This window comes from Colobus angolensis, unplaced genomic scaffold (genome assembly GCF_000951035.1).
Source record: "Colobus angolensis palliatus isolate OR3802 unplaced genomic scaffold, Cang.pa_1.0 Scaffold4, whole genome shotgun sequence".
NCBI lineage: Eukaryota > Metazoa > Chordata > Mammalia > Primates > Cercopithecidae > Colobus > Colobus angolensis.
In genome coordinates, this window is record NW_012117376.1 from 7,365,876 (window position 1) to 7,389,452 (window position 23,577).

General features: G+C 51.7%; 1 protein-coding gene across 1 annotated transcript in view; it reads left to right on the forward strand.

Annotated features, from left to right (window-relative positions):
• TRIM62 (tripartite motif containing 62) overlaps nt 1-22,887 on the forward strand; it is a 34,859-nt gene extending 11,972 nt beyond the window's left edge. The window contains exons 2-5 of the mRNA XM_011955384.1: nt 4,464-4,559; nt 10,119-10,375; nt 11,680-11,795; nt 21,024-22,887. Of these exons, the coding sequence (XP_011810774.1) occupies nt 4,464-4,559; nt 10,119-10,375; nt 11,680-11,795; nt 21,024-21,574 (1,020 nt within the window). The 3' untranslated portion in view covers nt 21,575-22,887. The remainder of the gene's footprint in view (nt 1-4,463; nt 4,560-10,118; nt 10,376-11,679; nt 11,796-21,023) is intronic.
• The last annotated feature ends 690 nt before the right edge of the window (nt 22,888-23,577 follow it).

Below are 23,577 nucleotides of genomic sequence, written 5' to 3' on the forward strand. Positions count from 1 at the left end.
GACACTGTGCACACAGAGTTTGAGATATGGACTCCCAGGGGAGGTGACATTTGCTCTGGGTCTTTAGAGATGTGTAAAGGCCTGGAGAGCCGTGTGAGCTGCTTAGTGTGTCTGGAGCAGTACCGTCCGCTAGAACTCTCTGGGAGAATGGGCAGTTCTGTGTCTGCACTGTGTGATACAGCAGCCCATGTGGCTGGCAAGCACTTGAAATGCGACCAGTGCAACCGAGGAACTGAATTTTCCATTTTATTTCATTTTAATTAATTGCAATTTAAATAGCCACGAGTGTCGTACTGGACAGCACACATCTGGACTAAGAGCTAGGACTGGAGAAGAAAAGGTTGGGGCCAGTAGTGAAGAGCCTTGAATGTCACCCTAAGGCTTTGTGCCTTTCTTCTCAGACAATGTGGAAATCTGCGGACTGGCACAATGGGGAGAGTGAGAGGGGAAAGCATTTATAGATCTGCCCTTTAGAACAATCACTGCAGCTGCTATGCAGGGCACTTGGAGCAGCAGGAGAGCTAGAGGCAGAGAGGAGCCTGGGGCCACAGCCCAGAAAAGAAGTGGTGAAAACTGAACCAGAGGCAGCACACATAGAGAGGAGAGAACAAATTCCAGAGCAAACCTGGTAACTGGATTGATTGGCTTGGAGGCGGTAGGACTCTAGGATGACTCTCACTCCAAGGTTTCTGGCTGGGATGGAGTTGGGGGAGGGGTGCCCTTCACTGAGATGGGGAATTTAGGGAGAGGAGCAAGTTTGGGATCTCCTAACACGATTGCAGCATTCCCCGTGATGTAAGTGTCTGTGTCCCTGACTGTCATCCCAACACATGCACACCTCATGGCATCAGGTTTGGGACTCGTCCCTCATCCCTGTCCCCATCCCTAACACAGCACCATGCGGGGCCCAAGGTCTCGCCACATGTTTGTGGAATGGGCAAATGAGTGTTCCGATTCTCCCAGGATCCAGAAGGAAGAAGCAAGCCCACTGTCCTTATTCCCTGACTCCAAAATCAGGGAGGAATTCGTCCAGGTTTCTCGAGTGCCCTGAGCAATGTGAGGAACTCAGACTCCAAGGCAGTTTCCTAGAAATCCTGAAGAGCTGCCTGGGTGGCTGGGTCTTCTGTGGACCCACGGGGACCTCCAGAGGGAGAACTGTAGCACTCGGCCCATCTCCTCAACATCTGCCTGTCAGCCACACTGTGTCCCAGGCTGGACAGCCCAAGGCTGTCAGGGGCACCTGAGGAGCAGTCTTTCTACTCTCTTAGGCAAGCAAGATTCCTCTGCTCCAAGGACTGCATCTGCTCAAGCTGCATATGAATGTTAGGAATGACTTTCAGCTGTTAGTAACAGAGCCCTGGCTGAAGTAGCTGCAGTCAGATGGGGTGCATTTCTCTCTCATGTAAGACAAGTCTCTATGAAAGGACTCCAGGTAGGGGGTGCTGCAGCGGGTTGCACTGGCTCCTGAGAGTTGATTGTGTGCATCTCATCCCAATGCCGAGTCCAACTACTACTTCACACGATAACTTGAAATCCACTTGAGTGGGAGCATTCACACCATGGAAATTGGCACTGTTGGGGCTTAAAAAAAGAAGTTTTTCCCAGACAGCCAGCTTCCTAGCATGTCACTGAGTAAACCAATGGTGTGGCAGCCCCACAGTCATCAGGGATTCGGGCTCCTTCTTCCTTCTACTCTTCTGGTTTCAGCTTGTGACTTCAGTCTTTACAGTTGCCTCATGGCCTGAGATGGCTGCCAGAGTTCCAACCATTGCATCTGCATGGGCTCTCAAAACGAGCAGCTTATTTTTTTCTATCTTACCCCCATTTTCATGGCTGGCTTCTCCTCATCTTTCTGCTGTCACCTCCTCAGAGAAGCCTTCCCTGGCCACCCTACCTAAAGTCCCCTTCATCTCACACTGCTTTATTTTCTCTGGAGGACACACTATATTGGTAACCTCACTCCTTTATTATTTTCCTTGTTTGTTGTCTGTCTTCCCCACTAGACTAGTCTCTATGGTCAAGGACTGTGTCTGTCTTGTCCTTTGCCGTATCCCAGTGCCTCAACAGTGCCTGGTACATAATAGTTGCCCAAGAAATATTTGTTAAGTGAATAATTGATAGTATTCAAAGATAATTTTGTTTTCTGCATTCTTCCATCAGCATGTCATCATGAACATTTTCCCACATTGCTGCCTAGTCTGTAAAATTAATTGAACTAGACATTTACCAAGGCCCTCCCTGGTCTGACAAGCTGAATGAGTGGGAGGGAGGTGGATGTGAACAGGTAAGTCAGCCTTCCTGGCACTGCTCACAGCCCAGGCTGACTGGGGAACTCAGAGGCCATTTCCAGGAATTCTATTCACGCAGCAAGCATCCTTGAGTCCCATCTCAGTGCCAGGCTGCTGCTGGGTGCGAGGTATATGGAGAGGGAGCAATAGGAGCCGCCCTGGAGGACTCATAGGTCAATACGGGAACGGAGGAGAGACAGACAGGAAAACAACTGGCGATAATACAATGGGCTAGATTCCCAATGCCTGCAGACAGCTGGACCCTGTGCTGGGGAGCACTCACCTCCACACCCCTTTTATCACTTGACGAATAATCACTGAGTCCCTGGGCATAAGGCAGGGAACAAGCCAGACAAGATTCCTACTACTCTCATGAAACTCACATTCTAGTGAGGAGACAGGCAGTAAACACACAGTCAAATACATTCAGACAGCAGAAGGTGCAAGGAAGACCGTGAATCCAGATGCATGACAGGGTATGAGGAGGTGCCAGTGTACGTGGGGTCGTCAGGCAAGACTCTTCAAGGAGGTGGCAGCTGAGTTAAGTTAAAGTTACAAAGGAGTCACCATGAGAAACTCTTGAGAGTGGAGGCCACCAGCCAGAGGGAATAGTCCTAGGGCACAGGTTGAAGGTTGGAATGAGCTCAAGATGGTGGAGGCACAGGAAGAAGGCCACTGGCTGGATGGGAGTGATGGGGGAGGGTGTTGAAGACAGAGGTGGGATCAGAAGGTGCCCCAAACTCAGCAGTTGAGATGAATAGTATTTAATGCAATGTTTCTTAAATCAAAATAAATGCAAAAAACCCATGATGAACAAAATTCAACATTTCAAACAAGGCCAGGATCACTAACGGTGCTCTGCTGAGCCACACTGGAACCTGCAACAAAGGAAAAATCAGTGATACTGATCATGCTTTTATTTAAAATTCTGATATCTTGTGTGTCGTAGATTTGTTGTTAGTCATCACAGGAGTCATCATGGTAGAAAACGTGTCACCAGGCATCAAGATCATGGTCTCCACAACCAGGCTGCCCGGGTTCCAATTCCTTCTTTACCGTTATATGCTTATCTGTATGCTGTGGGGCCCGTTTCTTGACCTCTCTGTATCTTCTCCATCAGAAGATGGAGATAATAATCGTGCCTCCCTTAGGGTTACTGAGAGGCCCAAGTGAATTAATACAAGCAAAGAGCTAAGAGCAGTGCCCAGCCCACTGTAGCCCTCAGAGAATGTTGGCAGCTAGTCTGTAGCATTGGACTGGTGGAGCTTTGGTTCCTTAGAGCAGCGGTCCTCAACCTTTTTAGCACCAGGGACCAGCTTCATGGAAGACAATTTTTCCACAGACTGTGGGTGGTGGGGGTGGGGCAATGGTTTCAGGATGATTCAAGCACATTACATTTATTGTGCACTTTATTTCTATTATTATTTCATTGTAATATATAATGAAATAATTACACAACTCACCATGATGTAGAATCAGTGGGAGCCCTGAGCTTGTTTTTCCACAGCGGCCCCCGCCCCCATCCCGGCCGTGTGTGTGTTTCAGAGGGAGCTGAAGGAACAGTCCCATCCAGGGGTGACAGGAGACAGTGAGTGATCGTCAGGCATTAGAGTCTCATAAGGAGCAGGCAACCTAGATCCCTCCCATGTGCAGTTCACGCTCCTATGAGAATCTAATGCTACCACTGATCTGACAGGAGGTGGAGTCAGGTGGTAATGCCAGTGATGGGGAGCGGCTGTAAATACAGAAGAAGGTTTGCCCCTCCCCGCCACTGCCCAGCTCCTGCTCTGCGGCCAGGTTCCTAACAAGCTGCAGACCGATACCCATCTCTGGTCTGGGGGTTGGAGACCCCTGCCTTAATTCTAAGCGGCGATCCAGGGCCAAGTGTGGGGAGCCGGAGAGTGTGTATGTGGAGGGTGATTGTCACAGAAGGCTCTAGGTTAGCCAAAGAGGAGGAGGCTGTTGCAAAGATGCAGGTGAAAGATGGGGACGGATTCTGGAGGTATTTAGGAGACAGACTCTACAGGACTTGCTAGTGGTTGAACTGTGACGGGAGGCAAGTGTTGGAGGTGGGGACAGAGGCCAGGCTAACTCTCAGCGCCTGGCAGTGGTCAGGGATGAATGCCTGGGCCAGGCGCGGCCCCCGCCCCCATCCCGGCCGTGTGTGTGTTTCAGAGGGAGCTGAAGGAACAACTTCAGGCCCTTCAAGACAGCGAGCGGGAGCATACTGAGGCGCTGCAGCTGCTCAAGCGACAACTGGCGGAGACCAAGGTGAGCCTGGCCCGGGCGCAGGGGCGGGGCCGACAGAGATGAGGGCAGGTCTTCGAGGGGCGGGGCTAGCTGGGGAAGAGGGGCGGGGCCTCGGGTGTGCCCGGAAAACGGGCTTCAAGGAGCCAAACCTGGAGTGAGAAGGGGCAGGGTGGGGAAGATGGTGGGGCGTCCGTTAAGTTAAATGAGGCGGGACCCACCCCCATCGTGACTGGCGGTAAGGATTTGGGCTGGTCTCTGGGTTAAGGATGGGGCCATTTCTCCCTTGCCACTTTGGGTGGAAGTTGAGGCGGGTTCAGGGATCCTCCGGAAACCGCCGCCCCCGCCCACCCCGGCGTCCTGAAGGGCCGAGGAATGTGCTCAGTCTCTTTTTCCTCTCCCCTTTTTAAAAACGCCCAACCCTGGTGTGGTGACACACACTTGTAGTCCCAGTCTCTTCAGAGGCCGAGACGAGATGATGGCTTGAGCCCAGGAGTTTGAGACCAGCCTGGCCAATATAGAGAGATGTCTTCTCTACAAAAAAAATAAATAAATAATAATAATAATAATTGAATATAGCTAGGTGTGGTGGCACATGCCTGTAGTCCCAGCTACTCTGGAGACTGAGACAGATGGGAGGATCGCCTGAGTCCAGGAGTTTGGGGTTGCAGTAGGCCATGATCATGCCACTGCACTCCAGCCTGGATGACAGTGATACCCTGTCTCTAAAATGAATGAATGAATAAATGAATGAATAAGCCTATTGCCTAGGAGTCAATCCTGAGCATGTCCCCTCAAAGCCCTCCAGAGGTGGCCCAGCCCTGGTATCATCTCCCCTTAAGCTCAGGCCATGGGATACGGACTCTGAAAGGTAGGGCCAAACTCTGCAGTCTCTGGCTACCGTGGTTTGGGAAATAAATAAACAAACAAACAAATAAACCTTTCCACTGACCTGAGAAGGACATGGGTTCTGATCCCACCACTAACTCACTGTGTGACTTTGGGTAAATTGCATGCTTTTCTGGACCCCCAGCCTTCCCATCTGTCCAGTGGGGACTGCCAGGCTCAGTCCAGCACTCTGGGACTGGAAGGGCCGGGTGGAGTCCCCACTGTACAGTGACTCTGTGTCGTGAGGCCGGGGGTGATTTCAGGCTGACCCTGCTCTGTCAGCAGAAGCTGCAGCAGAGCCTTAGGAATGCGCCGGGCCTCTGGAGGTCATCCTGGGGCCTGGAGACACCATTGGAAACCCAGATCTGTGACCCAGCTTGGCCACCAACCCACTGTGGGGTCTCAGGAAGGTCATGACAAACAATTCTTCACAGAACATTCCAGAGTGCCTCTGGGCAGGACCTTCAGTGGGCAACAGGCGATAAACAGTCACAGGATGCTGGCCTCATTGCTTCTCACAGCCTCAGTTTCCCCATCTGTCTGGTGATTCTGTACCTCTCGGATGATGAGAAGCAAATGGAAGCCTCTCTCTGGACGAGAGGGGAGTATTATGGTCTGTTCCTTCTCCCCAGCAGCACTCTCTTCTCTTCTCTCCATGCCCCATCCCGTCTTTGTTTTTCTCCACTGACCTCTTCCTCCCCCGCTTTCCTGTCCATCTGTCTGCCTCTGGGGGGTCCTGTGGGGCCACGTCCCCCTCCAGTTCCCCCAGCCCCACTTCCTGTCTGGACTGGGGTGTTTATACAAGAAATGCCTATGGATGCTTTGGAGGTCATATTTCACCTGGTGCCTGACTCGGCTTTCCTGCTGTGCCTGCCCCTCCAATGGCCCGGCCTGAGGGCCTGTCTGATCTCCCTCCTCAGACCCTGTGTTTTCCTTGGTCGGGCGCCCTGGCAGGGTGATGCATTCTTGGCAGGGTGTTTTTCTGAAAGGGCCCCAGTGCCTCCAGGCCCCAGGGTGCTCCAAGGGATGTGGTGGGTTGGGGTGGGGGCTGTTTCCCCAGCCACGGAGCTGACAGGAGGGGGTTGGGGAAAGGGTGACTCCGCCCTAGAAAGAACTAGAATAAATGGGGTACACCAGTTGAGCAGAACTTTTCTCTTTGCTGAGAATCATGTTCCCCTTCATTATCCTGCCAACCCACAGAATGTCACCTCCATGAGAGCAGGATTCCCTAAAACCTAGCACAGTGTCTGGCACACAATAAGTAGTTACAAAAAAAACGTGAGTGAAAAGAAAAAAAAAATTGGCTGGGTGTGGTGGCTCATGCCTGTAATCCCAGCACTTTGGGAGGCCGAAGCGGGCAGATCACCTGAGGTCAGAAGTTCAAGACCAGCCTGGCCAAGACGGTGAAACCCCGTCTCTACTAAAAATACAAAAATTAGCTGAGCGTGGTGGTGGGTGCCTGTAATCCCAGCTACTCTAGAGGCTGAGGCAGGAGAATCGCTTGAATCCAGGAGGTGGAGGTTGCAGTGAGCCAGTATCGAGCCACTGCACTCCAGCCTGAGTGACAAGAGTGAGACTCCATCTCAAAACAAACAAACAAACAAACAGGAAAGAAAAAAATCGTCCCAGGTAGGAACTGTTGTTATCTCAATTTTATCAGTGAGGAAACTGAGGCACAGGCACAGAGAGGTTGAGTGACCAATCTGAAGTCCCACAGCCAGTAAATGGCAACTTGGGAGTTTACCATCCAGTCCTGTCAGAGTCCAGTGCATATTCCAGCTGGGATGTCTCCTGGAGTATCCTGGAAGAGCTATGGCTTTGTGGTCAGCAAGCTGGGTAGGTCAGTAGGACTCATCGGGAATGTACTTGGGGCTCCAGGGGTGGCTGTCACTCTGATGTTCCACTGCTGGCTGCCCTGTCCCTGCCTTCCTCCCTTTCCCTCCCATCCTCCGTCCTTGAGACATTGAAACCCCAGCCTGGAGAAAAGATGGAGCCTGCACCCAACTCTGCAGAGCAGTCTTGGACAAGACTCTGCCCTCCTTCCCTCCTTCACCCCTCAAGGAGCTCCTGATTGCCAGCCTTGTACCAGGCCCTGGGATGGGCACAGGGGTGCAGAACCGAGTAGATGTCAGTCCTACCCAGCAGGAGCTTACTCACTAGCCAGGGAGACAGAAAATGTGGGACAGTGTATTAAGACTATTGACAAAAGGCTCTGGGAACATCCACCTGCCTGTAAGAGAGGAAAGTTATCTCTGAGGAGGTCACTTTCAAGCTAGGTCTTGCAGGATGAGTAGGAGTTTGCCAGTTGAATACAGGGTTTGGGTAGGGTCATTCTAGGCAGGTGGAGTTGCAATGCAGTGGCACTAGGGAGGTAAGCTGGGGTTAAATTGAGAAGGTCCTTGAATGCCAGACTAAAGAGTTTGGTATTTTACTGCACGTCAAGGAGCTAAGGAAGGTTCCTAAACTCAGGATCGTCTGTGATCCGGTTGGCACTTTAGAAGGATTACTCTGACAGTGAGTTTGCTGGCAAAGACAAGAGCTGACTTGTAGATCAAGTGAGTTGGAAAGACCTGTGGGACCCCAGGGGGATGTGTTGGGGAGACCATTGGAAAAATGGGTGTGGCACTCAGGAGACAGGCAAGGCCATCCATATGGACTTGGAAACCATCCTTAAAGCAGTTCGAGCTGAAAATGAGGGCGGGTGTAGAGGGTGAGGATGGAAGGCGCTGACCTGGATGAGCCCCAAGGAACATGGGAGGCAGAGAGGCAGCAGTCACAGAGATGGGAGGCAAAGCAGAACTTTCAACTAGGAGAGGGTGGCCAGTGAGCTAAGTGCTGCTGCAGAGTGGTCTAGGAGGAGCCAGAGGAGCAGCTGTGGAGTCTGGGCACCGGTGGAGGGCAGCTCCAGGTGGTGCAGGGATGCCGGACCCCATCTTCCCCATCAGCAACATGCCACTGCAGAAGCCGCCACCCTCCCCGGGTGAGGGGGCTCAGGAAGGCCACGGCAGCCTGGCTGTGCATCCCCAGCCTCTCCTCCGCGCCCCTTTGTCTGCCTGACATTCTGGGTGGGCATGCGCAGCAAGGCTGGCCCGCCGCCAGCAGTTCTTCCTGCAGGCCAGCAGCCGCGCATCAGGGAGGGAACAGGCCCTAATTGAGCCTTTGTGGAGCCTCCCACAGAGCCCTGGGCACTGAACACAGTGGGGTTGCTGACTCCATGAACTCACAGCCAGAATCTCACAAAGTAAAATTGCAGAGGCAGGCCCCACATGCTGCTGCAGCCTGGCCGCACTTCTGTAGCCCGTGTTGTCCTGACACTAAGCCCTTCCTCATGCGCTCCCTCTGCCTGTTCCCCCCACCCACAACTGACATCCTGCCCATCCCTCAGGGCCCAGCTCAGAAGCTGGCTCTCAATGAAGACTTCCAGGAAACGCTTATTAGAATTGCACTCTTCAATAACCAGGCTCTTTCTCTGCGCCATGGAGTGTGTCACATACCACCTCTTCATTTCATCTTCACCACAATCCTACAGTGCAGGTTTTGTTACCCCTTTCACAGATAAGAAAACTAAGGTTCATAGCTCTTAGGCAACTGACATTGCCATAGCTAAAGACCCAGAGCTAGAATCCTTACGCGGGCTCTCGGGCACCAAACCTGTGCCCTTCACTTCTTCACCCTTCCTGAGCCTCACAGTGCCCGTGGGGACAGAGAAAACCGTGAAAGTTCATGCTTACCTCCCTGATCCTGTCCATAAACACCAGTTCTTGTTCCTTAGCCAGAGGGTCCTGGAGGTAACGGGACACAGCGAGTAACCACCAAGGTTTTCTCAGCACGTTGCAATTTACAAAGCTCTTTGATGTATGTGATCTCCTTGTCATCTTTCCTTGAGCCCCCTGAATGAGCTCCATGAATGATTTTTTAAAAATAAAGACTTCAGCTGGGCGCAATGGCTCACGGCTGTAATCCCAGCACTTTGGGAAGCCAAGATGGGCACATCACCTAAGGTCAGGCGTTTGAGACCAGCCTGGCCAACATGGTGAAACCCCATCTCTACTAAAAATACAAAAATTATCCAGGCATAGTGGCAGGCTCCTGTAATCCCAGCTATTAGGGAGGCTGAGGCTGGAGAATCGCTTGAACCCAGGAGGCAGAGGTTACAGTGAGCTGAGATCGCGCCATTGCACTCCAGCCTGGGTGACGAGCAAAACTCCATCTCAAAAAAATAATAATAATAAAAGTAAAAAAATAATAATAAAGACTTCACTATGTCCCTGAGAGAATATCTTCACCCTGCCCCCTAGCCCTCACTCCAGCTCCCTCATCCCTCCTACCCCCAAGCCAGAAACCTGGGCATTATCCCCAGCTCCTTTCTCTTCTGTACCCCTCTAGCCAACACAGCAGAGTCCAAGAGGCTGCCCTGTAGATGTTTCTCAAACCGTGTTCCTCACCATTGCTGCTGCTCCTCTAGTTCAAGCCTCATTTTCTCACCTGGGCCATTTCATTAGCTATTTAATGGACCACATGGAACATGCCCATCCTTTCCTACCACCATGCCTTTGCATGTGACATTCCCCACACCACGCGTGCCCTTTCCCACCCTTTCCTCTCTGCGTGTCAAGGCTCTCGATTTCCTCCTCTCACCCAGAGATCACTCCATCTGCTCCCCCAGCCATAACCCCTGACGACTGTCCCCCACAGTCTTCCACCAAGAGCCTGCGGACCACTATCGGCGAGGCCTTCGAGCGGCTGCACCGGCTGCTGCGTGAGCGCCAGAAGGCCATGCTGGAGGAGCTGGAGGCGGACACGGCCCGCACACTGACCGACATCGAGCAGAAAGTCCAGCGCTACAGCCAGCAGCTGCGCAAGGTGCAGGAGGGAGCCCAGATCCTGCAGGAGCGGCTAGCCGAAACCGACCGGCACACCTTCCTGGCCGGGGTGGCCTCGCTGTCTGAGCGGTAAGTGCCACCTGCCAGGGGCCCTCCCCAGCTGACCGTCCCCTCCTCAACCCATGCTGGGCAATGGGAGTGGAGGCAGGTGGGATCCTTAGCAGAGAATTCTTTCATTTAAATCTTCATCAAGCATTTATGGGACGTCTGCTATGGGTAGGAGCATGAAGCCAATGAGGCTTGAACTAGAGGAGCAGCAGCAATGGTGAGGGACACAGTTTGAAAACCATCTAGAGGGCAGCCGCTTTGACCCTGCTGTGTTGGCTCTAGGGGTGCAGGAGAGAAAGGATCTGGGAATAAAGACTTCATGTGTTTACATTATTATATATGTAATATATCATGTATACATTATAGATAGTAGATAACATTTAATAGTGTTTACAATCATATAATATAAATAGATATTATATTATTTATGATAATGTTGGCATTACATGACATTATATAAAGGCTTTATATACTGTAACCCTCTCAGTCCCTTTGAAAGTAGTTACCACTGTCATCATCATTTCATGCATGTAGAAACTGAGGCTCCTGCTGGGCACAGTGGCTCATGCCTGTAATCCCCGCACTTTGGGAGGCCGAGGTGGGTGGATCAGGAGTTCAGGACCAGCCTGACTAACATGGTGAAACCCCATCTCTACTAAAAAAAAATACAAAAATTAGCCGGGCGTGGTGGCAGGCGCCTGTAGTCCCAGCTACTCAGGAGACTGAGGCAGGAGAATTTCTTGAACCCAGGAGGCAGAGGTTGCAGTGAGCCAAGATCACGCCATTGCACTTCAGCCTGGGCAACAAGTGAAATCCGTCGCAACAAGTGAATCCATCGCAAAAAAAAAAAAAAGAAAAAAACTGAGGCTCCAAAAAGCTACATCAGTTGGCCAAGGCCCCCCATCTGGTAACTGGTAAGCCAGGATTCAAGCCTAGGTCTCTGTGACCCCAAGGCTTCCCTTAGTAGTAATAACACTTAGTCATTGGTTTGTCGGTGATCAACGCTGATTGCTAAGATCATGAATTTGGCGTTGATCATGAGCCAAGCACTGTGCTGAGCATCTGTATATGTTATGCCACGTAACTCTCACAAAAAGCCCAGAAGGCTGATGCTAGCATAGCACCCATTTTAAAGATGAGAAGACTGAGGGAATGGTTAGAGAGGCCAGAAGCAGCAGAAGCAGGCACTTGAATCTGAGTCCCACAGACTTATGGGACTCATGATCACATCCTATGCCAGCTGCCCTGAAGGCGGCTGTGGGGCCCCTAGCATTGGGGCAGGAATCCAGTCCCTGGTGCAGCCCCCTTTCCTGCTCTCCTTCCAGGCTCAAGGGAAAAATCCATGAGACCAACCTCACATATGAAGACTTCCCGACTTCCAAGTACACAGGCCCCCTGCAGTACACCATCTGGAAGTCCCTGTTCCAGGACATCCACCCAGGTAAGGCATGGGTCATCATGGTCCCAGCCCAGCCCAGCCCTCTGTCCTAAACACAGCATGGGGCAGCTGGGGTGAATGAGCAGAGTGCCTTGTGGAGCACCTAGTGTGTTCTGGGACCTGTCCTGGGCACCTGCACAATCACTCAGCTCAGTGAACCTTTGTAAAACTCCATGAGATGGCCGGGCGTGGTGGCTCACACCTGTAATCCCAGCACTTTGGGAGGCTGAGGTGGGTGGATCATGAGGTCAGGAGTTTGAGACCAGCCTGGTCAACATGGTGAAACCCCGTCTCTACTAAAAATACAAAAATTAGCTGGGTGTGGTGGTGCACACCTGTAATCCCAGCTACTTGAGAGGCTGAGGCAGGAGAATTGCTTGAATCCAGGAAGCAGAGGTTGCAGTGAGCTGAGATTGAGCCACTGCACTCCAGCCTGGGCAACAGAGCAAGACTCCATCTTGGAAAAAAAAGGAAAAAAAAAAAAACACAAAAAACCATGAGGTAGGTTCCATTAGCAAACCCATTCTCCAGATGAAATGACTGAGGCCTGGACACTTCATAGGCTCCTTCTATACAGCGGGGTATATAACAGTTCACACCAGGAACTGTTCTAGGTGCTGGAGATACCACAGTGAGCAAAACAGGTAAAACCCTGCCCTCACACATCTTACATCCTAGGGTGTGAGAGAGACAGTAGACAAAAGTAAATCAGAAAAATACAGAGCACATTAGATACTGACAAAGAATAAGGAAGGGGGCTGGGAAAGGTGAGACAGGATGGAGATTTTAGACAGGTGGTCCAGGAACCAGCCTGCACTGAGAAGGAGGCATTAGAGTCAAGGGCTGAAGGAGAGTGAGCCACGTAGGTATCTGGAGGAGGAGTGTTCCTGGCATGGGAACAGCAAGTGCCAAGGCCCTGAGGCAGGAGCACATCTCACTCTCACCAGTCTCACTCTGTTTCCAAGGCAGGAAGAGCAAGGAGGCTAACGTGGCTGGAGGGAGAAGAGTGAGAAGGAGGGTGGAGGTGAAGAGATTCAGAAGGTAGCAGTGGCCAGACCACGAGGGTCTGTAGGCCATTGTGAGAACTTTGGATTTTATGCTGAGTGAGATGAGAGCCGGTGGAGGGCTTGGAGCAGTGAAGTGACGTGAGATGGTTTAAGTTTTTTAAGGAACCCTCTGGCTAGTGGGTTGAGAATAGACTGAAGGGGGTGAAGGATGGGGCCTGGGAAATGGGTTAGGAGACCACTGGGTAATCCAGGCAAGAGGTGCTGTGGGTGTGAAGCAGGGTGATTGTAGTGGAGGGGGTGTGAAGGGGTAGGATTTAGGACATATTTTGTAGGGACAACCAACAGGATTTGCTAGTGGATTAGCAAATCCAGGCGTGAAAGAAAGAAGACAAGGGAGATAGCAATTATTTCAGCCAAAGTGACTAAAAGGATGAAGTTGTAAGCCTGTAAGGTTGGTGATGCCAATTAGATATCTCAGTGCTGATGTTGAAAATGCAGTAGGGATGACAAGCCAGCAATACAAGAGGAAGGTCAGCACCGGCATCATTAGCATATGGACAGCATTTAATGAGCCTGGACAAGATCACCTAGGAAGTGGGGGTAGATAGAAAAGACAGAGTGCTGCCCTAACATCAGGAGCCCTGGGACACTCCTAGAAGTCAGGGACAGGAGGGGGACCCAGCCAAGGAGACCTAGAAGGAGTAGACGGAGGGATAGGAGGGCAACCCAGGTATATCCTCGAAGCCTGGAGGAAGCGTTTCCAGGAGAGAGAGGCTAATGGTGACAAAGGCTGCTGAGCCAAGCGTGGGAGAACTCAGAACAGACTATTCTCCAGGTTTAGTAACAAGGAAGTCATTGGTGGCCTTGATGAGAGCTGGTTGGGTGGAGCAATAGGGGCCAAAACCTGGTTGGAGCTGGTCCAAGAGAGGTGGGGGCAATGCTTTAAAGGAGTTTTACTCAAGCGAAGGAGAGAGAATGCGGTAGTGCTGTTTTTTATGATAGAAGAATACAGCATATCGGTGAGATTATTGGAAAGATCCAGTAGAAGGGACAGAATTAAGGATGTGGGAGAGGGAGTTGCAGGAGTGACAGCCTTGACTGCGATCTGCTGCGTGGCTGAGAGCCAGCTTCTGCTGGGAGCCCAGACAGTTCATCTCCAAGAGCCCAGAGAAAGTAGAATAAGTGGGCACCAAAGCCCCACTGTAGCTGGGACTACAGGCACCCACCACCACGCCCAGCTAATTTTTGTATTTTTTGTAGAGACGGGGTTTCACCACATTGGCCAGGCTGGTCTTGAACTCCTGACCTCGTGATCCACCCACTTTGTTGGCCTCCCAAAGTGTTGGGATTACAGGCATGAGCCACCGCACCTGGCCTCAAAAAAAAAAAAAAAAAATTTTTTTTTAATTAAATAAAAAAAAAAAAAAGATCTAAAGATGGTTCCTATAGCTGAGCAAGATAATGGAAGAGAGAATGAGAAGCTGGCAGGCCCCAGATCCTATACGGCCTTGAATGCCAGGCTGAGGTACCTGGACTGCCTCTCCGAGCTGTGACAGACGTGGAGCAGGTGGCAGCTGAGGCTAGAAGGCTCCCCAGGCTCCCTGCTCCAGGGCTCTCCTGGGTCAGTGACTGGGGAGGGAATCGGAGCCTTGGATGTGCTTTTGCCTCCTAGAACTTAGTCTCAGCCTCCCAAAGTGCTGGTATTACAGGCGTGAGCCACCACACCCTGCCCATCTTCAGATCTTAAATGAGCCATATTCTCCCTACACGTTTGCACATGCCGTTCCCTTTGGCTGGAGCCCTCTACACAATCCTCAGTCTTTGATGGCCAATTCTTACTCTCCTTGGCATCTTAGTTTATAAACACTTCCTCTGAGAAGCCTTCCCAGATTTCTCAAGGCAACCTGGGCTTACCTAGTCTCACTGTCTTGTCATTGTCTGTGTGGCTGTCTCACTGTCTAGACTGCGAACTCTGAGGGTCAGGGGCCAGGTCTGATTCACTCCCAGCAGCCAGCACAGCAAACGTTTGTCACTGAATGCCTAAAAAATGAATGGGTCCTAGTCCCAGTTCTGTTTCTAGAATAGTGCCTCGCATAAAGTAGGTGCTTAGTAAATATTTGTTGACTGAAGAAACTTGCTGCACAGCCTGGGACAAATGACTGCCTCCTCTGAGCTTTAGCTTCTTCCTCTGTGAAACAGGGATACTAGTGTTCCCTTCTCAACTCCCTCACACGTGAGCAAAGGGATGTGGAGCTTGCCGTCACCCCAGTGCAGGGTTTCTCAGCCTCAGCCCCGCGGATACCGGAGGCTGGACCATTCCCTGTTGCAGGGCCCCGCCTTGTGCACTGCAGGATGTTTAGCGGCATCCCTGGCCTCTATCCACTAGATGCCAGTAGCCACCCCACTCAGTTGTAACAACCAAAAATGTCTCCGGACTTTGCCACATGTCCCTGGGAAGCAAAATTGGCCCAGCTGAGAACCACTGCCCCAGAGAAAGCTGCCTGCCAGAAAGGGGCTGAGGGAGGAACAGCCTGTGCTCCAACATCCTGCCCAGAGCAGAGGCCCCTGGGGAGTTCAGAGAGCAGCAGCCTGGTTGGCTGGGCCCCTTCCTTTGTCTGTGGGGCCTGTGAAGTCACTCTGGCTCCTCTGCCAGCACCAAAGCCCTTTATGTCCAGATGGGAGGGGTGCCCCCAGGGACCTAGCCCATGGATTCTAGCAGCTTCCTGCCTGCCCCTCCCCTCTGGCTCAGGCTTCCTATTGGGTCACCTGAGAACCCCATCCAGCACCTGTCACTCCCCTGCTCTGGCACTTCCACTTTCCCCCACCTCCCACCCCTCTGTCCCACCCCCAGCCTAACATTAGGAAGCTCTCCTCTAACTGTGACCTTCCTACCTACCTGGTCTAAATCTCCCAACTCCCAGGCACAAACTGCCTCCCCAGCCAGGCCAGGCAGCCCATTGTCCCAAGGACACCAGGAGTAGCCTGCCTTGCTCCTGCCTCCTCCCCTTCCTGGGCTGCTTGCTCCCCTTCCCTTGCTAATCTGAATCCAGTCATTTTGAGTCACAGCGCATATTCTGCCTAGCTGTGTGACCCAGGGCAATTCTCTCCCCTCTCTGAGCCCCAGTTTCCTCATCTGTAAAACAAGGATAGTTGCATTTCTCTCCCAGGGTAGCTGTGCAGATTAAAGTATTTGTTTGTAATAATGATCCTGTAACACTTAGTAAGTACTTGATTCCTGTCTGTTTATTGTTATTATTATCATGAATCGACAGATGGTTCCCCAGTCTTTTTTTTTTTTCCTCTTTTTTTTTTTTTTTTCCTTTTTGAGACGGAGTTTCGCTCTTGTGGCCCAGGCTGGAATGCAGTGGTGCGATCTTGGCTCACCACAACCTCTGCCTCCTGGGTTCAAGCAATTCTCCTGCCTCAGCCTCCCAAGTAGCTGGGATTACAGGCTTGTTCCACCATGCCCGACTAATTTTTTGTATTTTTAGTAGAGACAGGGTTTCTACATGTTGGTCAGCCTGATCTCAAACTCCCGACCTCAGGTGATCCACCTGCCTCAGCCTCCCAAAGTGCTAGGATTACAGGTGTGAGCCACCGCACCCGGCTTCCCATCTTGCTAAACAGGCTTTCTGGGGCGACATGCTGGAAAAAGCATGATATGAAAAGACCTCAGCTCAAGTTCCAACTCTGCTTCCTCCCCAAGTGGCAGCTTGAGCAAGCCACTTACCTCAGAGTCATCTCCTTGGAGCCTCAGTCTCCTCTTCTGAAAAATGGCTAGAACAATTTGTGCCCCTGGGACTGTCGTGGTGCTCCAATGAGCTAGTGAGTGTGAGAATGTTTTTGCACATGCCTTCCCTGTACATCTGAGGGACTAAGGAACCAGGTTTTTTAAAGGCCTGGCCAGAGGAAAACGCTGACAGCCAGCCTTTCATGTTCTGTCAGGCCTCTGCATGCTCGGAGCCTCTGTTCTTGAGAACAAAGAAACACAATCCACTCACTGCCAAGCAGCTGTGCTGGGCTGTGCCCCGGGAGGGCTTTCTCCGCTGCTTGGGCAGAATGTGATTGCTCAGTGGTGGCCGGGAAATATCTCCTGGGACCTCCACAGTTCATGATCCTTCCTGAATGCCTTTGACCTCAAGGTCTCAGAGAGGCTTAAATAAATGGAGAACACACCTGGAGACCAGATGGGCTGCCTCAGTGTCTGGCTTTTTGTTTTTATAAATCTTGGTGTCCCGGGACTTAGAACTGAGCTCTGACCTGTAGAATAGTGAGCCCCCGGGGACTACACTTGTTTCGCTGGGCCTGTCACCTCCTGGGGATGAGGGACAGATGGAGGGACTGACTTCTCAGAGTGGGAGGAGGTGTTGCCATGCCCCTTCCAGGTCCCTCTCTGGTCTGAAGGTTGTTATTCCTGTTAGCCCTAGCCTCAGGGAGAGAGCCCCAGAAGCCAAGACCCTGTCCCTCATGCAAGGCCTTGGAGGTGGCTCCAGCCAGGGTGCCAGGCCCTGCCCAGCCTCACCCCTTGGGGTATAGAAGCCTCCTAAGAGTCAGGCCACACCCCCTGCCTAAGAGAGTGGTAGGCCCTGCCCCTAGGCCAGCCCAGTGAGTGGCAGGCCCTGTACCCATCCTGTCCCCTGGGCTTCAAGCAGCGCAGGTCCACTCGCCAGGGCTGGCATTTGGTGGGTCAGGATTTCCTCCAATCTGCAGGCTCATCTTTGTCTGCTGGTCTCAGACCCACTGAGAGCCCCCTTGTCTCCCTCCTAGGATACCCTCCCACTCATCAGTGGCACCACAAGTGGCCTACCTTGCCCTACATAAGCTACCAGTCTGAGGCTGAGCCCTCATGCCTGCTCAAGAGTACGCCCACCCCTCACCAGTCCTTCTGCCCTGAGCCTTGGTTGCTGCCTGTAGCTGGTCTCAAATCATCCAGGCGCCTTAGATATTATGCCTAGATTCCCCCAGCACTCTGAACTGCTGCTGTTCATGCCTGGGCACGGTGCATCGCTCTTCTGCCCCTCCGCCGCCACACCTGAGTGGAATCCACATCCCACTGTCATAGGGGTGGCCCACCTATGTCTGATTACATTCCTCTTCTCGCCCTAGCTCTTCCCCCTACCACACACTCCTCCTACAGCTCCCTCCCACTCCCACCTCCCAACCCCACTGTGGGAATTCCCCACATTCCACCGGGCAGGGGCCCCCTGGTTTTGACAAGCTGCCTGTGGCCAGTCAGACCCCAGGATGAAACATCAGTGTCCATCTTCTCTTGGCTCCCCGTCTTCTATGTCCCTGGACAGAGGATTGTGTTTCCATTGACCCCGCTATTCACAGGGCTAATTACTTCCATATAGCCCTCTAAGTCCAAACGACAGAAACAGAGGGTAAAATGCAAAACTAAACTTACTCCTGGCAAAGATCATGGAAGGAACTTGATACAGGTCAGCGGTCCAGTGGGTATATGAACAGAGGCACAGTTCAGGGACTGGATGTGGCTCCCTGTTGGAGACAGTCCCCATCATTGAGGCATCTTATTTCTGTGCGTGAATGCAGCCAACAGAGGCAACTGAAGTAGGGGGAATGCTCCCGCCAAGCATAACCACATCCCCACTTTGCCAGATAAGGAAAGAGCCAGAGAGCTGGATGTCCAAGACCCCCAAGGAACGGAGGCAACATTCCTTCTTCCCACTTTTCCTCACCTCTGTCTTGCTCTTGCCTGGAAACGGTCACTCAGGCTAAGGAAAGTCAATCCCAGGTTCCTCCTTCTCCTCTGGCTGGTTATCAGCTCCCTCAGGGAGCAGAGAGTAAACAGAGGTCTTAACAAGAGTTCATGAAATTTTTAGAGTCAGACCTGCTAAGCCAGTGTGGCCAGCCCAGAACCAGGTGATGCAGCCCATGCCACCTGCCCAACACAAACACGGCCAGTTTAATTTGGTGAGTCTTTCCGGAAACCTGTCACATGCCAGGCCCTGGGCTGGGCTCTGGACACACAAGGGAGAGCCCAGTTAGATAGTACACAGTCCTTGCCCTCTTGGTGCAAATGGGGAAATAGGGCAAAATGTGATCACAGAAGATAATACCGCATGCCAGTAGCAGGGCACAAATAAAGCTAAAGAATTTCAGGCCAGGTATGGTGGCTCACACCTATAATCCCAGCACTGTGAGAGGCTGAAGCAGCAGGATCACTTGAGGCCAGGAGTTTGAGACCAGCCTGGCCAACGTAGCAAAACCTCATCTCTATGAAAAATTTAAAAATTAGCTCCACATAGTGAGGCATGCCTATAGTCTCAGCTACACAAGAGGCTGAGGCAGGAGGATCACTTAAGCCCAGGAGTTGGAGGCTCCAATGAGCTATGATGACACTACCGCACTCCAGCATGGGTGACAGAGTGAGACCCTGTCTCTATTTTTTTAAAAAAGAAGAAGCCAGCATGGTGGCTCACGCCTGTAATCTCAGCACTTTGGGAGGCTGAAGTGGGCAGATCACCTGAGATCAGGAGTTCAAGACCAGTCTGGCCAACATGGCGAAACCCTATCTCTACTAAAAATACAAAAAATTAGCCGGGCATGGTGGCGGGTGCTTATAATCCCAGCTACTCAGGAGACTAAGGCAGGAGAATCACTTGAACCTGGGAGGTGGAGGTTGCAGTGAGCCAAGATCACGCCACTGCATTCCAGCCTGGGGGATAGAGCAAGGCTCTGTCTAATAAATAAATAAATAAATAAATAAATAAATAAATGAATGAATGAATGAATGAATGAATGAATGAATCAATCAATGAAGGAAGGAAGGAAGGAAGGAAGAAGAAAAAGGAATTTCAGAGGACAGAACGAGCACATCTGCTGGGCGACCAGGAAGGCTTCCCACAGGGTGGGCCTTTTGAATTGAGCCTCTGGGGATGGTTACAACAAGCAGAGAGGAGGAGGTGGAGGGAACCGTGTGAGCAGAGGCTTTGGACCTGAGTCGAGTAGGGGGCAGAAGTGAGAGGTTGGCTGGGAGAAAGGACTGGAGCTAGATTGCAGACGGCCTTGGTTAGTCCTGGCTCTGCCAATATTTGCAGGATGATCTAAGTTTGTCATGTCTCCCCTCTGGGTCTCAGTTTCCTCATCTGTCAAATGGAAGAGGTGGCCTAGAATTCACGGTTTTCAATCTTTTCAGACCCATTGTCTACTTTTCCTAACAAATCATTTGTAGTATCTCAAAGATAATATAACCTTTTTACAATTTCAAGTGTAACCTTTTCACAGCTTCAAGTGTTGTGTGTGTATATGTACATATATACATACTCTGACTATTAATATAAAGGAAAATAGAAGGAAATTATTAATAATAAAATATTTTGTATGTCAACATGTAGATGCTCACCCACAATCACACTAGAAAACATAGCAAAGTAGCCAGGTCCTCTCGTCATAGGTAAAACACCATCCTGCCTCAAATGCCTATACAGATAGGTTGTCTCGGTCAGTGGTGTTGTCCTTAGGGATGTATTTTCCAAGAAAACAAACATTTCTTAGGGAAGTTCCAAACAAAACAGATGCAGCCTTCCCTTCATTTACACGGTGGTTGCATTCTGAAATATTCAGTGTATATTAAAACTGCAAAAAATTATTTCATGTTTATACATAAAATGGAATTAGGTTATAGTTTCTGATCCTTATAAAAAAGATTTTTCATCCACATGAATGTCTGCTGGGACATGTGGAAATCACTGGGAGTCAGGGAAGGTGTGGGGCAGAACTTCCCTTTGCAGAACTGTCCTGTCCGTTTCGTGGTCTTTAGCATCCCTGGATCCCAGCTGTCGTTAAGACCACCTGAACATACTCACAAATTTCCCCATTCCCCCTAGGGGACAGTAGCAACTGGATCATCTGGAAGCTCCCTCTCAGCTCTAAAATTCCCCAATTCTAGGCCTCATTCTGGTTAATTCAACAAACATTTGCCAGTCCCCACTATGTGCTTCGCCCTGGGCATCCGGCAGTGAACAAGCAGCTGTAGCCCCTGCTCCCCTGCAGATAATATCTGGAAGGACCTTAACCACCACCCTTCCATTTTACAGAGGAGGAAGATGAGGCCCAGAGAGGGCAGACTTGTATTTGAGGTCACACAGCAGGTCAGAGGCCTCCTGCGTACCAACCAGAACTCTTCCCTCAGGAAGGCACTGCATGGTGGGTCCACAGCCTTCTCCCCACTCATCTCCTCTCCCTCCTCCACCCCCCACAGTGCCAGCCGCCCTAACCCTGGACCCAGGCACAGCCCACCAGCGCCTGATCCTGTCGGACGACTGCACTATTGTGGCTTACGGCAACCTGCACCCACAGCCGCTGCAGGACTCACCAAAGCGCTTCGATGTGGAGGTGTCGGTGCTGGGTTCTGAAGCCTTCAGTAGTGGCGTCCACTACTGGGAGGTGGTGGTGGCAGAGAAGACCCAGTGGGTGATCGGGCTGGCGCACGAAGCTGCAAGCCGCAAGGGCAGCATCCAGATCCAGCCCAGCCGTGGCTTCTACTGCATCGTGATGCACGATGGCAACCAGTACAGCGCCTGCACGGAGCCCTGGACGCGGCTCAACGTCCGGGACAAGCTTGACAAGGTGGGCGTCTTCCTGGACTACGATCAAGGCTTGCTCATCTTCTACAATGCTGATGACATGTCCTGGCTCTACACCTTCCGCGAGAAGTTCCCTGGCAAGCTCTGCTCTTACTTCAGCCCTGGCCAGAGCCACGCCAATGGCAAGAACGTTCAGCCGCTGCGGATCAACACCGTCCGCATCTAGTCCAGGCCGAAGGAGACCACAGCCTCCTAGCGCCACTGCCACCTGCCAGAGCCCTGCCCAGGAGATAGAAGACCTGGACTACGGCCCACTGTGGCCACTGGAGACCTCAGGCCAGTTGTTTACCCTCCAGTCTCCATGTCCCTGTCTGTAAAATGGAGGTTGCATTCCCTACTTCCTAAATTCTCTTCCAGCATCGATGTTCTGTAGCTCTGACCTTGATGGGGATACAGCTCTGATCCACGGATGTGACATGGCTTCTCCTCAGGGCAACCCCTGCCCAACCCTCAGCCCCATCCTCTCAGGGGCAGGGGACTACCTTCCAGCGTCTCCCTCCTGCCCAGCCCTGGCCTCAGGAAGTGTCAGAGCATGGCCAGTAGTTGGCAGCCCGAAAGACACACAGCACCCTCTTATGTCCCATGGCCTAAGACTTGCCCCTGACCAAGCTAGTGATGGGCCATTTACCCTGGACCCCAGTCCACAGTGGACACAGGTAGTGTCCGAGGGTTGCCTGAGAACCAACCTCTCCTGCCACCCCCACACTAAGAACTATATGGTTCCTACTTTTCCCACCGATCTGCTGGTCAGTGATGATGCTGTGGCCTGTGGAAGGCACCTGGTAGTTGAGTCCACACATTACAGTCATGTACCACCACCTTCCTGCGCACAGGCCCAAGGTCAGGGTGAGAGTATACCCAAAGCTGATGGAGAGCCCATTAGCCTAAAAGCAACTGCAGGACAAGCCTCCCTGGATGATCAAGGTCCCCAGCAGCTCTGAACAAGAGTCCAGCCAACCCTCTTTAGCCAAGCCTCAGTGACCTGCTAGGGTGCAGGAGGCTTCCAGAAGCAGTTGTTGTAATTAGGACCCAAGCACTGGGAGGGGCTGTTGGCTGGTACCCCTCGTCAGACTTGGCATCTATCTCAGTTAGGATCCTGCTGCAGAAAACAAGAGCCACTTGTAGCTGGTTTAATTAGACAAGGATTTATTACCTGGCCCCTGGTGGCTTGCAACATTGTTGGAAGAGCTGGAGAAGCAGACTCTGCTGAATTTCCAGGAACGACTCCCAGCGCCAGATTCATCATGTCTGTTGTGACCAGCAAAGCTGCCCCCATCCGCAGGAAGCCACTGCGCCAGAAAGCTGCTGACTGCAGAACTAGGCTCCCTCTGCCATGGTCCATGCCAGCCAATGGATGTCCTGAGGCCTGCCCCTCTCCCACTTCACTCAGTTCCCAAATCTAAATTTTTACAAGAGATTCTGTTTGGGGGAACTTAAGTCAGATCCAGAACTTTGGCTGCAAGGGAGTCTGGGAAATGTTGTTTTCCTCTTTCCAACTTCAGTCATACAAAAAGGCTCACTAGAAGGAAGTTTGGGTGGGTTGAGCAAGCCCCGCCTGTGTTTTTTTGCCACAGCATCCAGTGGTGAAGAACTCGGGGAGAGGGTGGAGTCCACATCCAGGGTTGTCCTGCCCCTTGGTTCTATCCCTGCCCAGAGGTGGGAACTGGAGCAGTGGGCTGCAAGACTCAGCCTAAATGTCCCCCCGGCCTTGACTTTTCTTTCTAGTTCTGGGGCCTAGATTCTGCACTTGGGGTCTCTGAACACACCATCTCAAGGTAGCCAGAAGAGCTAAACATAGGGGGTTCTTAGTGGCGGCCCCCCACCTGCCGGGGCCTCCCTTGGGCAAGAGGAATTGTCAGCCCTACCCCACCCCTTCAACTACCAGAATCTGGGCCACCCCAGAAGTATTTTTATTTAAAATGTTGCCCGTTTTATGAGTTATGATCAATTTGTATTAAAGTTACAGATGTCAGTAGCCAGTTCCACTCATTCTGACAAACACACAGGCCCACCCAGCTCTGTCCCGGGCAGTGCACACACATGAGCAGAGCTAATCCACAAAGCAGCCCGGCTAGGTAAATGGTACTATGCTCATTTTACAGAGGAGGAAAAATGGGGTTCAGAGAGAAGCCATGACTCACCTAGAGTCCCATATCCCATGCTGGCAAG